Source organism: Choloepus didactylus, chromosome 27 (assembly GCF_015220235.1).
Source record: "Choloepus didactylus isolate mChoDid1 chromosome 27, mChoDid1.pri, whole genome shotgun sequence".
Classification (NCBI taxonomy): domain Eukaryota; kingdom Metazoa; phylum Chordata; class Mammalia; order Pilosa; family Megalonychidae; genus Choloepus; species Choloepus didactylus.
Genome location: NC_051333.1, coordinates 3,342,006 through 3,354,954, shown reverse-complemented (window position 1 = coordinate 3,354,954; position 12,949 = coordinate 3,342,006). Strand labels below are relative to the sequence as shown.

At 62.3% G+C, this 12,949-nt stretch overlaps 1 protein-coding gene across 5 annotated transcripts; it reads left to right on the top strand.

Moving 5' to 3' along the window:
- The first annotated feature begins 1,401 nt into the window (after positions 1–1,401).
- On the top strand, positions 1,402–12,185 carry EPS8L1 (EPS8 like 1). 5 transcript variants are annotated; one of them, XM_037819771.1, is made up of 20 exons: positions 1,402–1,453; positions 1,802–1,864; positions 3,028–3,068; positions 3,375–3,433; positions 3,998–4,159; positions 4,462–4,611; positions 5,178–5,260; positions 5,676–5,934; positions 6,393–6,519; positions 6,718–6,806; positions 6,927–7,001; positions 7,106–7,254; positions 8,168–8,309; positions 8,431–8,459; positions 10,189–10,321; positions 10,409–10,540; positions 10,720–10,819; positions 10,989–11,163; positions 11,470–11,602; positions 11,684–11,923. In XM_037819771.1, the coding sequence occupies exons 2-20, from the start codon at positions 1,848–1,850 to the stop codon at positions 11,768–11,770; spliced, it is 2,142 nt and encodes a 713-aa protein (XP_037675699.1). In that variant the 5' UTR covers positions 1,402–1,453; positions 1,802–1,847; the 3' UTR covers positions 11,771–11,923. The 5 variants fall into 5 exon arrangements, with proteins under 5 accessions (XP_037675699.1, XP_037675698.1, XP_037675697.1 ...); XM_037819770.1 differs by having other exon boundaries at positions 10,717–10,819; XM_037819769.1 differs by having other exon boundaries at positions 10,720–11,163; positions 11,684–12,185.
- Positions 12,186–12,949: the final 764 nt, after the last annotated feature.

Sequence of the window (12,949 nt, the reverse complement as noted above, 5' to 3'; positions counted from 1 at the left end):
CACACCTCCCATGTGCTGTACCTGGTGCTATACGCTGCGGACACAAGTGGGGCACCAAACACACACGCTTACGTGCTGGAGGGGAAGATGTAAAATAAACAAAATAAACAGGTGTCAGGAGGTGATGAGTTCCCTGGAGAAAAATAAAGTAGGGGGGGAGGATAAGGGGTGCTGCAGGTTGAATTAGGGTGGTCAGGGAAGGTGACGTTCAAGCGAAGACGAGAGAGCCAGCCGAGAAGATCTCGCACACCACGCGCAAAGGCCCTGAGGCAGGATGGGGTCTGGGTCCACAAGGAACAGCGAGGCCCGTTTGCTGGAGCAGAGGGAGTGAGGGGCAGAGGAGATGAGGTCAGAGGTCATAAGACGCCATGTCCCTTGTAAGGCTTTGGCTTTTATCCAAAGAGCAATGGGGAGCCCACTGGAAGATTACAAGCAGAGCCAACTTTGGTTTCTACAGAACCCCTGTGTCAAGACTAGCCGAAGGGAGGGGGAAGGACAGAAGTGGGGAGACCAGTTAGGAGGCTACTGTGAGGGTCCAGGGGAGAGGTGACGATGGTGGGAACAGGTGAACAGACAAGGCCAAGGGTGGGCCCGTCCGTCCCCTGCCCCTGCACCCGGAGGTCTGAGCTTTGGAGACCGACACTCTCATCCGTGTACTCCGGGCGTGACCGTGGGCCACTCTTCTAACCCTCCAGGTCTCGGTTTCCTCATCTGTGAGATGGAGACCCCAACACTGGGTTTTGGGGAGAAATGATGTAGAGAACCATGGCACAGAGGAAGTTCATGGTAAGAGATTTTTTAAAGGTTTTGATGCCCGAGAAGTCTGTTCATTTCTGTGACACTTGGAACTGCGCTGGGCATTCACCAAGCCGAGTCTTAGCTGTGATCACAACAGGGGATCACGGGGGGAACTTCCTGAGAAAGAGGGGACGAGGGGACCAAGAGCACGGAGGGGACAAGGACAGACAATGTCCACAGAGGCAGAGCAGGGACGGGCGCTGGCCCTGGGACAGATCAAAGCCCACCTCTTCCACTCCCGCTGAGACCGTGAACAAATTGCTTCAGCTCCCTTGGCTTCAGCTCCCTCCCTGGTCGGGTGGAAATCAGCCCTGCGACCTCCGCGAACGGTTGCGAGGATCCGAAGGGGGCGTTTAAGGCCGAGTCTCCCACCCAGACATATGAGCAAGTGGGACAGCAAACGATTGCTGCTGTTATTGTATTGGTGTCATGATGAGACAATTAAGGTTCCGGCTCCCCCGAGGCAGCCCAGCCCCCTCCCCTGTCTCTCTGCCAGCCCCACCCCAGGCCACCCCAGCCGGGCTGTACCAGGTGAGGGCTCAGGTATGCGGAGGCGGAGGCGGAGGCGGGACGACCCGGGAGGGAGCAGGAGGGAGGAGCCACGCTGAAGGCAGAGGAGAGCAGGACCTTTCCTTTAACAGAGCCTGACCGGCAGGTGAGGAGGGGCCGCCCTGAGGTCTGGGTCTGAGGGAGGAGGGGCTGGGGGCCTGGACCCCTGGGTCTGAGGGAGGGCTGGGGGCGTGGACCCCTGGGTCTGAGGGAGGAGGGGCTGGGGCCCTGGACCCCCGGGTCTGAGGGAGGAGGGTCTGGGGGCCTGGACCCCCGGGTCTGAGGGAGGAGGGGCTGGGGCCCGGACCCCCGGGTCTGAGGGAGGAGGGTCTGGGGGCCTGGACCCCCGGGTCTGAGGGAGGAGGGGCTGGGCCTGGACCCCTGGGTCTGAGGGAGGAGGGCTGCAGTCGGGGCTCACAGGTGCCTGCAGACCAGTCTCTCACATCCCTGCCAGCTCCCAGGGCATCTCCAGGTGGACAGGAGCTCCCCTTCTTGGCACCATGAGCACCACCACCCGGTAAGTGCCCCCCCACACCCCCAGCCCCTCACCCACACCCACAGACGTGTTTACAGGAGCCCAGGCTCCAGGCCCAGCCCAGCTCTGCACACTGAGGAGGAAGCTGGAGCTGCTCCCTCCCTGCCCCAGCCCGGGGTTGGCAGCTCCCGCTCCGGAGGAGACAGACCTGGACTTGGGCTCCAGCCCTCAAGGGCCTTCAGCCCTCATTTCCTCCCCTGTGAATTAGGAACTATTGTGAGAAGTTGACAGGATTTTCAACTTTGTACAGGAATCAGCACAAAAAATGCCCACCAGTGGGTGCCCAATTTAGGGCTACAATTACTGATATTGTGGTTATTTTATTATAAATCATGACCCTTTGCTAGAGCATCAGGGCTGTTTATCATAAGGCTCAAGCCTCTTGGAATGAGCAGGGAGAAGCAAAGACAGGTTCATGGGGATAGCTCCATGGGAGGTGGTGAGTTTTCCAGCCCAGAGGTAATCAAGTTTTGGGAGACCTGACTGGCAGGATGAGGGGTTTGGTCATCAGGTTTCTTGGTCCTCCTCACCCCCAACCCCACCTGCGCTCTGAGCTTCTGTCATTTCCTTTGGAAATGGGATCTGGGAATTCTTCTTGGAGAAGGTGACCTTGAAGGGAAGGCTGAGGGGAAAAGACAGAGGATTTGGCTGGGGGGAGGGAAAGGTGGTGATTCTCCATCTGCTCCAAATATTAATGCTATTGTAACAATTCCCATTTGTTGAGCAACTACTGTGTGTGCTTAGACCCATCCATCGCCACCATGATGATAACAGTTTTGGGGGCTGTGAAGTCCTCACCTGCCCCAGTGAATTCCCCCAACAGCTCCACCAGGTGGATGCTATAGATGACCCCATTTTTTAAAGAGGGAAACTGAGGCAGGAGAGATTAAGTCTCGTGGCAAGGCAGCAGCAGAGAGGGGATTCAAAACCAGGTTTCCCGGAGAGTAGAGACCACACTGCCCACCACCACCCAGTACCCCTGCCTCATCTGTTCTCTTAAGTCCAGTTCAGGCCCTGCCCTCTCCTGCTCAAACCCTCCATGGCTCCCCATTGCCATCACAATAAAGCCCCTGCTTGGCATTCAATACCCGGCATGCTCTGCCCCCAGTGTCTTGCTCCCTCTCAGCCCTCTTTTCCTTCATCAGCCCAGAAGCTGCTCCCAAACCAAGTGCCAAGTCTATCTACGGTGAGTCTGGGGCCGAGGAAACCTCAGGCCTGGAGAAACTGGGGCTGGGGGAATGGAGGACTAGGACCCGGGGGTCTAAGGGAGAACAGGGTTTGGACTCCTGGTCTGAGGAAGGAGAGGCTGGGACCTGGTCCCCTGGGTCTGAGGGAGGAGGGTTGGGGCCTGGACCCCTGGGTCTGAGGGAGGAGGGGCTGGGGGCCTGGAACCCTGGGTCTGAGGGAGGAGGGTTGGGGCCTGGACCCCTGGGTCTGAGGGAGGAGGGTTGGGGTCTGGACCCCTGGGTCCATCCACCTTCTCCTACCACAGAGCAGAGAAAGCGTTACTCCACTGTGGTTATGGCTGATGTATCCCAGTATCCAGTCAATGTGAGTCTGCCATCTGTGTTTCCACAGGGAATCTTGTTGGGGGAGAGGTGGGCCTTGTAGATGGGGCTGTTGAAAGTAGTTGGGCCAACAAGTGGAAGAAACCTGGAAAATTCAGTTTGCTCAGCTACGAAATGGGTTTTCCTTGTCTTGCCTTCAGTACTGATATTAAGTCAAGAAACTCAATTCCACTAAAATCTGCCAACGTTCCCTCCAGGCCAGCCCTGAATACTACGGGGGTAGACAAGTGTGCCAGGTGTTCTAATGGAGGTAGCAAAGGGTACAGCAGACACCACAAGAAGTGCTTAAAGGGAATTCGATATAAACTAGACCCTTTCCCTGCCCCAAGGAGCCTCCAGTCTGGGTGGGAAGACAGACCCAGGGAAGACAGACTCTGATGAAAGAAGAAGTGGTACTGGGAGGAGGGGCCGACTTTTAGAGAAGGCAATCAGGGAAGGCTTTCTGGAGGCGGTGTGGTGAGTCCCAGGCTGGAAGGCGATACCAGGGGATTCCGAGCTCACCTGGCATCCTGGGCATCCACGTTCTCTTCTCCGCGGGCTGTGCCAGCACCTGGTGACGTTCTGCCTGGGGGAGGAGGACGGCGTGCACACCGTGGAGGAGGCCTCGCGGAAGCTAGCCGTCATGGACAACCAGGGCCGCGTCTGGACACAGGAGATGCTGCTGCGAGTGTCCCCGGAGCACGTGACGCTGCTCGACCCCAACTCCAAGGTGCCAGGGGGTCTGTGGGTGAAGGGGTGCCTGGCATCCCGGGCCCCACCGCCGGCTGCACCATGGCCAGATTGGCGCTAGGGACTTCAGGAGTCTTGGCTCCGGCACGTCTTTTCTCTGTGACCTTTGGCCAGGGACGTCCCTCCTTTCAGAGCCTTACTAGGCTCACATAGCAAACCGAAGTGATTATGCCTAACCTCGTGGGGTCTCCCAGCCGGTGCCTGGTATCTACTGAGCCCTGCTGTCCCCATTCGGTATTATTGGTTCTGGGCCCCAGTTTACCCCGCCGTCGCACTCCGCAGGAGGAGCTGGAGGCGTTCCCCCTGGGCGCCATCGTGCGCTGCGACGCGGTGACGCTGCCCGGCCGGAGCCGCCCGCTGCTGCTGCTCGTGTGCCAGGAGCCCGAGCGCGCGCAGCCCGACGTGCACTTCTTCCAGGGCCTGCGCCTGGGGGTGAGCGCGCGGGGGGCTGGGGGCGGGGCTAGAACGGGGTGCGGCTAGGAGCCGGCGCAGGACCTGGGCGGGGCCTCTGGAGGTAGGCGGGGCCTGGCGCGAAAGGCGGGGTCGGGCAAGGACGGGGCGGAGCTAGAACGGAGTGAGGCTAGGAGCCGGCGCAGGACCTGGGCGGAGCCTCTGGGGTGGGCGGGGCCTGGGGCGAAAGGCGGGGTCGGGCAAGGACGGGGCGGAGCTAGAACTGAGTGAGACTAGGAGCCGGCGCAGGACCTGGGCGGGGCCTCGGCGGGTGGGCGGGGCCTGGCGCGAAAGGCGGGGTCAGGGCAAGGGAGGGGCGGGGTCGAGAAGGACGTGAGGCGGGGATGTAGACCGAGACTAGGGCTCGAATAATCTGAGGAACTGGGAAGAACCCGGAAAGGAGGGCGGGGAGCAGACAGAGGGAGGACCGGGAGCCAGTGTGGTCCAGGGGCGAGGAACCACCTGTGCGGGGCCTCCGTGGGCGGGCGGGGGCGTGGGTCCGGGGCATGGTCTGGGGCGTGGGCGTGGCCTGACCGCGTGATTGGCAGGCGGAGCTGATCCGAGAGGACATCCGAGGGGCGCTGCACAATCACCGCTCCGGCCGCGGGGAGCTCAGGGCGGCGGCGCTCAGGTGAGCGCTGGCCTGGACGGGGAGGGCGCCGGAGAGGGCCCGGGTTTCCAGGAGGCCGTCCGCCCGTCGTGGGCCTCGGTCTCCTCCTCCGAGACGTGGGCTGATAGCACCAGCCCGGAGCACTCCAGAATGGAGCTGAGCAAACCCCGAGTCAAAGCCATGCTGCGGGTCTCCCAAGGGGGTTAGCCCCTCCCGGGCATCTGCTTGCCCTGATCTAGTCCTCGGGGTCTCCTCCCTTTTGCCTCGGTTTCCCGCTAGAGGGGTGTCCCCCATCCCATATCTCGAATATCCCCCTAACTCTTTGAGCCTTTGTTTGATCCCTTATGGCCACAGCGTCCCTCGCTCTAAGCCCTGAGCTCCTCCCTCCCTGGACCCTTCGGTCGGGCCGGCCTCAGTTTCCCCTGCTCCCTCGCAGGGCCACGCAGGAGGAGCTGCAGCGCCCCTCGGCCGCCGTCCAGACCCCGCCCCTGCAGCGCCGCCCGTCTGTGCGCGCAGTGATCAGCACCGCCGAGCGGGGAGCGGGCCGCGGACGACCCCAGGCGGAGCCCATTCCCGAGGCGGAGGAGGCGCGGGGGTCCGGCCCGGAAGGGGCCTCGAACAGCGCTGACCCAACTTCCCCGGACCTGGGACCCCGGGGGCCCGACCTGGCCAGTTTGCAGGCGGAGCGGGACGTGGTGAGCGGGGCGGGGCCGGGCTCTAGAGGTGGAGCCTGGGAGTGGGGCGGAGCCAGACTCCAGGGGCGGGGCCAGGGTGGGGCGGAGCCAGACTCTAGAGGCGGGGTAAGGGCGGGGCCAAACTCTAGAGGCGGGACCAGATTCTAAAGGCGGCTGGGGCTTAGGACAGGGCGGAGGTGGTGAGCCGGGCGGGGCAGACCCGGACTCTAGGGGCGGGCCGACTCAAGAGGCGGGGCCAGACCCGGGGCGGGACAAGCTCTAGGGGCGGGACCAGGGCGTGGGCCCTGACACCAACAAGCCAGGCTTCCTGGGACAGAACTGGGGAAGGGTGGGTCTCCAGGCACGGTTGGGTGTCTGGAGGCGGAGCTGGACGTCTGGAGGGTCCGGCTTGGCCTTAGGGCGGGGTCGAACTCCTACAGGGTGCAGACTCAGGAACCCCAGTTTTCCCTCTCCCTCAGGACATCCTGAACCACGTGTTCGACGACGTGGAGAGCTTCGTGTCGAGGCTGCAGAAGTCGGCGGAGGCGACCCGAGTGCTGGAGCACCGGGAGCGCGGCCGCAGGACCCGGCGGCGGGCAGCTGGGGGTGAGGAGCGCCCCCTGAATGGGATCCTGAACACCCACCTTCCCCCACCACCCCGAAATGCCCTCCCTCTTCCCGGGTCTCCCCTTGCACCACTGCCAGGTTTGACTCCCCAGCTGTATCCCACTGGGTCTCTGCCTCTCCCTCTGCCTAAACCGCACTCTCCGTTTCCCCCTTCCCTCCGTGGGCCCCCACCCACAGAGGGCCTGCTGACGCTGCGAGCCAAGCCGCCCTCGGAGGCTGAGTACACCGACGTGCTTCAGAAAATCAAGTACGCCTTCAGCCTGCTGGTGAGGACGCGCCCAGCCCAGCGGCACCGGGGGCGAGGAGAGATCTAGGAAGAGGCCCCAGGCAAGCCCGACCCTCCACGCACTAATACCATTCCCCTGTCCCCCTGCCCCACCCCGCAGGCCCGGCTGCGCGGCAACATCGCCGACCCCTCCTCTCCAGAGCTGCTGCACTTCCTCTTTGGACCTCTGCAGATGGTGAGAGCTGCCCGCTCGACACGCAGTTCCCCCCTCCAGAAGGAGGAACCCGGGTTAGACTTCAAGAGGGTCTTATTCCGCGCCCACTCCCGCTCCCGCGGCAGATTGTGGACACGTCGGGCGGCCCAGAGTTCGCGAGCGGCGTGCGGCGGCCGCACCTGACATCCGAGGCCGTGGCGCTGCTGCGGGACAACGTCACCCCCCGTGAAAACGCGCTCTGGACCTCGCTCGGGGACTCGTGGACCCGGCCGGGGTGAGGGGCGGGGCTGGGATCCGGGGCCGAGGTGCTGAAGGGACAGGGGGCTGCGAGGCGGGGGGCGCGGTGATGGAGGCGGGGGGACTCGGATGGGGGCGTGGTGATGGAGGGCAGTGGACCGGGATGGGGCGTGGTGATGGAGGGCAGTGGACCGGGATGGGGCGTGGTGATGGAGGGCAGTGGACCGGGATGGGGCGTGGTGATGGAGAACTGGGCTGGGCGACGGAAAGCGTTCTGATTGGAAGAAAGGTGGGATGGGAGGGAGGGGTTGGAGGCGGGGCTTAGCTACTAGGGTGTGGCCAAAGAAACTGAGGCACGGGCGAGACCTAAGGTAACTGTCAGGATCTGACTGGGGGAGAGGCCAGAAATTAGGGCGAAGGACAAGTCTAAGACTGAACCATAAAGTCGGATCGGAACCACAGGCGCGGCATCGGAACCACAGTGCACGGCGGGGCTGAGGACAGTTTGGGACTCAGGTTTGCAGGAGGGGCGTGAGCGCAGGGAGGCTGGGAGCTCCTTGCGGGTAGAGGCAGAGCTGGATTTGTGTAACCAGAAATCCTGTTGAGAATCAGAGGTGAGATTTAGAGGCTGGAGCGGGGCTTAGAGAGGAATCAATGTATTTGGAAATACAGGTCGTCACCTGCTCAAACACCTCCCAGGGTTCCTTCCTCTCAGCTCACCTCCTTACGGGGGCTGCCCCGTCACAGCTCAGGTCCCCACCGGCCCTCAGCCCCCTCGCTGGGCCACGTCCCTGCACATTTGGTGGTGGGTGGAGCCTAGAGGCAGGGGCGGGGTCGGCGAGAAGGGGAGGGGCTAGAATCTTTGGAGAAAGTCTTGGAGTAGTTAATGACACGGCTAAATCAGGGGCCGGGCCAGACCCCTGAGCCCCCCGCCCCGCCCCTGATCGCAGGCTGGAGCTGCCCGCGGAGGAGGGACCCCCATACAGCCCCGAGTTCTACAGCGGCTGGGAGCCCCCCGCCACCTACCCCCAGGGCCGCGCCTGGGAGGACCCGGTGGAGAAACAGCTACAGCACGAGCGGCGGCGCCAGCAGGTGAGCCTGAGGCTTCTAGGGGAGCGGCAGGCACCCCCAGGAATCACAGTGGGACCGGGGCCTGGGAGGTCTGGGGCGCGGGCCGGCCCCATTAACCTGCTGCTCTCTTACCTCCTCCCAGCAAAGCGCCCCCCAGGTCGCTGTCAATGGGTGAGTGTCCGCCCCAGGCCGGGGCAGGTGGGAGCCAGGAGGGGTGCGTCCTGGGCCCACCCGGTGCTGACCCCGCCCCCTGTTTTCTGTCTCTTTCTCCTTCTGTCTTCTCGGCTCTTCGCAGGTGGGTGAGGTGGTGAGAAGGTGGGGGGCCGGGGCTGGGAGAGGGGGGAGGAGCAGGGAGGGAGGGGGCAGGACCCAGACTTCTGGGTCCAAGGGCCAATGGGGGAGGGAGTCGGAGACCCAGTTTCCAGGGTCTGGGGGGGAGGGGGTTGGGAAGGGGGCCCTGCATGGGTGAAGTCTCAGAGCCTGGACCCCTGGGTCCTCAGAGGGCTGGAAGAAGGCTGTTTGATTGCCCAGGGACTGGGATGCTCCTTGTCTGGGCATCTGAGGAAAGAGGCTGGGGAACTGGACATTTGGGTTTTGAGAAGAGGTAGTCTGGTGCTTGGGGCCCTGGAGACAGAGAAGCAGGCTTGGGGGTTCAGGCGCTAGGGAGCAGGTTACTGGTGTTAGTCAGGATGTGGCAGGATCTCTGGGCCCAAGAAAGAAAGCTGGGAAGTTGGAATCAGTTGTCTAAGTCCTTGGTGCATGTCAGACTAGAGGCCTTTAAAGACTAAAAGGGTGAAGAAATTAAACCTTCAGATCTGGACTCCAGGGTCTCTGGGGCAGGAAGGAATTGAGGGTCCAAATTGGCCATTCTACCAAGAAGTGGGGCTCAGACTCTTGGGTCTTAGGGGAGGAAGGGGCTCGGGGCCAGGGCTTTAGGGTCCTTGGGCAAGTGGAGGGAAGCGATGTGGGATGAGCAGAAGGCTGGAGGAGGAAAGGAGGGTCTGGGTAAGGGCCTGGGCAGAGTCACAGCAGGGACAGCGAGCTGGGAGCTGCCGGCCCCACACGGGGTGCGCGGCCCTGAAGACCCCCCCTCTTCCCTGCACAGGTAGGCCTGATCTGGGCTGAGGTCCCTCTTACTGGGGGTCGGAGCCAAATCCTGCCCGGGCCCCCAAGCTGCCTGGGCTGCGGACCCCCCTCTGTGCTTTTGAATCTTGTGCTCCACACCCCCAGCTTTTAACTCACCTTCTCAAGTGCTCTGCAGGGAAAATGGGAATAACACTAACTCCTACCTGGAAAGGTGAGAAGTTTATGAAACGGTATAGGCAGGTAGGTGAGAGCCCAGGCTCCAGCTGGGCTGGATGCACAGGTTGGCAGTGGTTAAGAATATGTTCTTGCTCTGTGACCGTGGGCAAGCCACTTACAGCACTGTGCCTCAGGTTCCTCATCTGTAAAATGGAGATAATGATCAAACCCTCCTGGAAGAGTTGAGGTGAGGGTTAAATTGGCTACTATATGTAGCATTCTTTGAACAGTCTGCGTGGTAGATATAAGTGTTAGTTACTGTTTTAAGTGGGATCTTTATCATTAACCATGAGCCTCATACACATGGATGTTCAATAAACAGCAGCTGTGTGATCTGGGGCAAGTGATTTTACCGCTCTGACCCTCATTTTTCTCATCTGTAAAATGGGGGTCACTGCTAACAGCACAATGCCAGGCTCACAGGGAATGCAGAATAACTCATACCGGTATTCCAATTTCAGGTGTCTACTAATACTGTTAACCTGGGCCCCTGCCATGACCCCTGCTTGGCTCTAACCCCAGCTCACACCAGAACCCCATGGCCCAGAGCAGAACAGCCAGCTGGCTGCCTCCTTAACCCCAACCCTCTCTTTCTCAGTCACCAAGATTCAGAGCCTGGAGGGGAGCTCCAGCTGGAGCCAGATTCTGCAGGGAAGTGGGTCCTGTGTAATTACGACTTTCAGGCCCGCAACAGCAGTGAGCTGTCGGTCAAGCAGCAGGATGTCTTGGAGGTGAGAGGGTGGGAGGCTGAGGGACTCGAGTGGGCCCAGCTCTAGTCACACACCTGGGCTCTGAATCCTTCTTTTGCACCTGCCCAGGTCCTGGATGACCGGCGCAAGTGGTGGAAGGTTCGAAACCAGCATGAGCAGGAGGGATACGTTCCCTATAATATCCTGACACCCCATCCGGGGCCCCGGGGGATCCGCAGCCAAAGTCCTACCGCCAACTTGGTGAGCCAGGGCCGACTCCTGAGTCTTGAGGGAGGAGGGGTTGGAGGCCAGACCCTGGGTCCTTGGGGTGAGGGGCGTGGGCATCAGGACAGACGGGCACAGGGCTCCGCATTGACCTCCAGAAGGAGGAGGGCCTCTCCCTGATCCAGGCGCTCCGCTCTCGTTGCCCGCCCTAGCAGGACAGCGCGGACCCTCCCCCTCCCCCTCCAGCCCCGGCCCCGGCCCCAGCTCGGCCCCACTGGGACAGCTGCGACAGCTTCCACAACCCCAGCGAGAAGGGTGAGTGGGTGGGGAGCCGTCCTGGTCTTCGCTTTCCAGGCATGAAACCCGAGGCTCAGAAAGAGCAAATGGACTCCCTCCTCCCGAGCACGTCGGGGATCCCCGACCCTCGGGCTCCAGAGCCCCTCGCCCTGAGCCCGCCCGCACCCTCCCGGCTTCCCGCCCGCAGAAAAATTCTCCCAGATGCTCAGTCTCAACGAGGAGCTGCAGGCGCGCCTGGCCCAGGGCCGCTCGGGCGCCAGCCGCGCAGTCGCGGGGCCCCGCGCCCCCGAGCCGCAGCTCAGCCCGCGCTCGGACGCCTCGGAGGTGCGCGCCTGGCTGCAGGCCAAGGGCTTCGGCCCGGGGTGAGTGCGGCGGGTGCCCGCCCATTGGCTGAGGATGGGCGGAGCGTCCCGATTGGCCCGGAGGGAGGCGTGGCGGACACGGAGAACTAAGATTGGCCCGAAGCGAGGGCCTAGGCGAGGCGTTGCAACGCTGAATGGGAGGCAGTGACTGGAAAGCGGAAGGAGCCCTATGATTGGCGGATGGGGAACGCCGCTCAGCTTTCAGGGGCGTCCCGCGCGCGTGCGGGAGTGCTGCTCTGACTGGGCGAGCTACCAGGCGAGGGCGACTTGACGGGCCAACCGGCCTCACCGCCCCGCCTCCCCCAGCACGGTGGCGGCGCTGGGAGTGCTGACCGGCGCGCAGATCTTCTCGCTGCAGAAGGAGGAGTTACGGTCCGTGAGCCCCGAAGAGGGGGCGCGGGTGTACAGCCAGATCGCGGTGCAGCGCGCGCTGCTGCAGGTGAGCCGGGCGCGCCGGAGAGCTGGTGGGGCCGGGAAGAAGGGCCCGGGCACCTAGGCGCTGAACCCACCCGCCCTCCAGGACTCGGAGCAGGTGTCGGAGCTGAAGGCGGTGATGGAGAAGCAGAAGAAGAAGGTGGAGGGCGAAATGGAGACAGAGGTCATTTGACCCTTCCCGGCCCCTCCGCAAAAAGTCTCGAGGCGGCCATCTCCCCGCGCCCTAGGGGAAGATGGACTCCCCCGACGCCCCCACCAGGGAACATAGACCCCTGGAGACTGGCTCGTTCAGCCCTGGTCCCCTCAACCCGGCGGGCAAACTGGCCAGACCCTACTGGAGGCCACCTGAGCCCCTGCAGCCCGACCGGGACGTGGCGTAGAGACAATGGACGAGAGCGCTTGCGGGCACCCCCGGGGTCCCGGTGTATGGTAGGGCAATGCCCAGTCTATAAACAGCCTCTTCTTAATGGGCGGTGTCAACTGCTGTCTCCAGCCGGCCACCGGGGGCCCAAAACCCTGCCCTCGCCCCAGCCACCTGGGGAGGAAGTAATCTGAGAGAAGCCTCACCTTTTTGCTTTCTCTGCCCTGACCCCTCCTCTTCATCCCCAGGATCCCAGCCCAGGACTCCCAGTCTCCAGTCTGTCCTTTAGCTTGCCCCCAGAGGGATCTTCTGAACACCCTCTTCCCCAGCCCCATCCTGGGCTTTCCCCACTGCCCTCTTAGCCCTTTAGCCTGGCATTCAAGCCCTGAATGATCTGCTCTCTGTCTCTTCATTCTCCAACCTCATCTCTGCTTCCCTGGTGTTCTCTGGTCCCATCCTCCCAACATCCCCAGCCCACTGAGGTCTTGCACTTGCTGCTTCTGTTGGCCAGAGCAGCATTCCAGGCCTGGTGAACTCCTTTTCAGCCTTCCTGGCCCAGCTTGAATACCCACTTCCAGGAAGCATGCCATCATGCTCCAGGCTGGCCTACTAGCATCCACGTCACTTTGTCCCCTGCCTCCTGCCAGAGCTCCAGCCTGAACATATACAACCATGGGCATCCTGCCCACCACCCATCCGGAGAGCCGCCTAACTGGAAGCCTCTCACCTCCTCGACAACTGGGTGCTTTTACCTCTCACAAGCCCTGCAACTTCTCTCCATGAAGGCACTGGCGGATGACAGCCAAGCCTGGGCTGGTTTTCTTCACATCCTGCCCTTGTTGGGACTTTGGGAAGAACAGCCCCTTCTTTTCCTCCTGTGCCTCCCACTTCCCCAGAACACCCACCATCAAGCTCCCCCACCACAATTCCTGCTGGCCCCAAAGCCTCTAGCCTCTCCCCATGGAGTTCAGGTTCTACCTGAGCCACCCA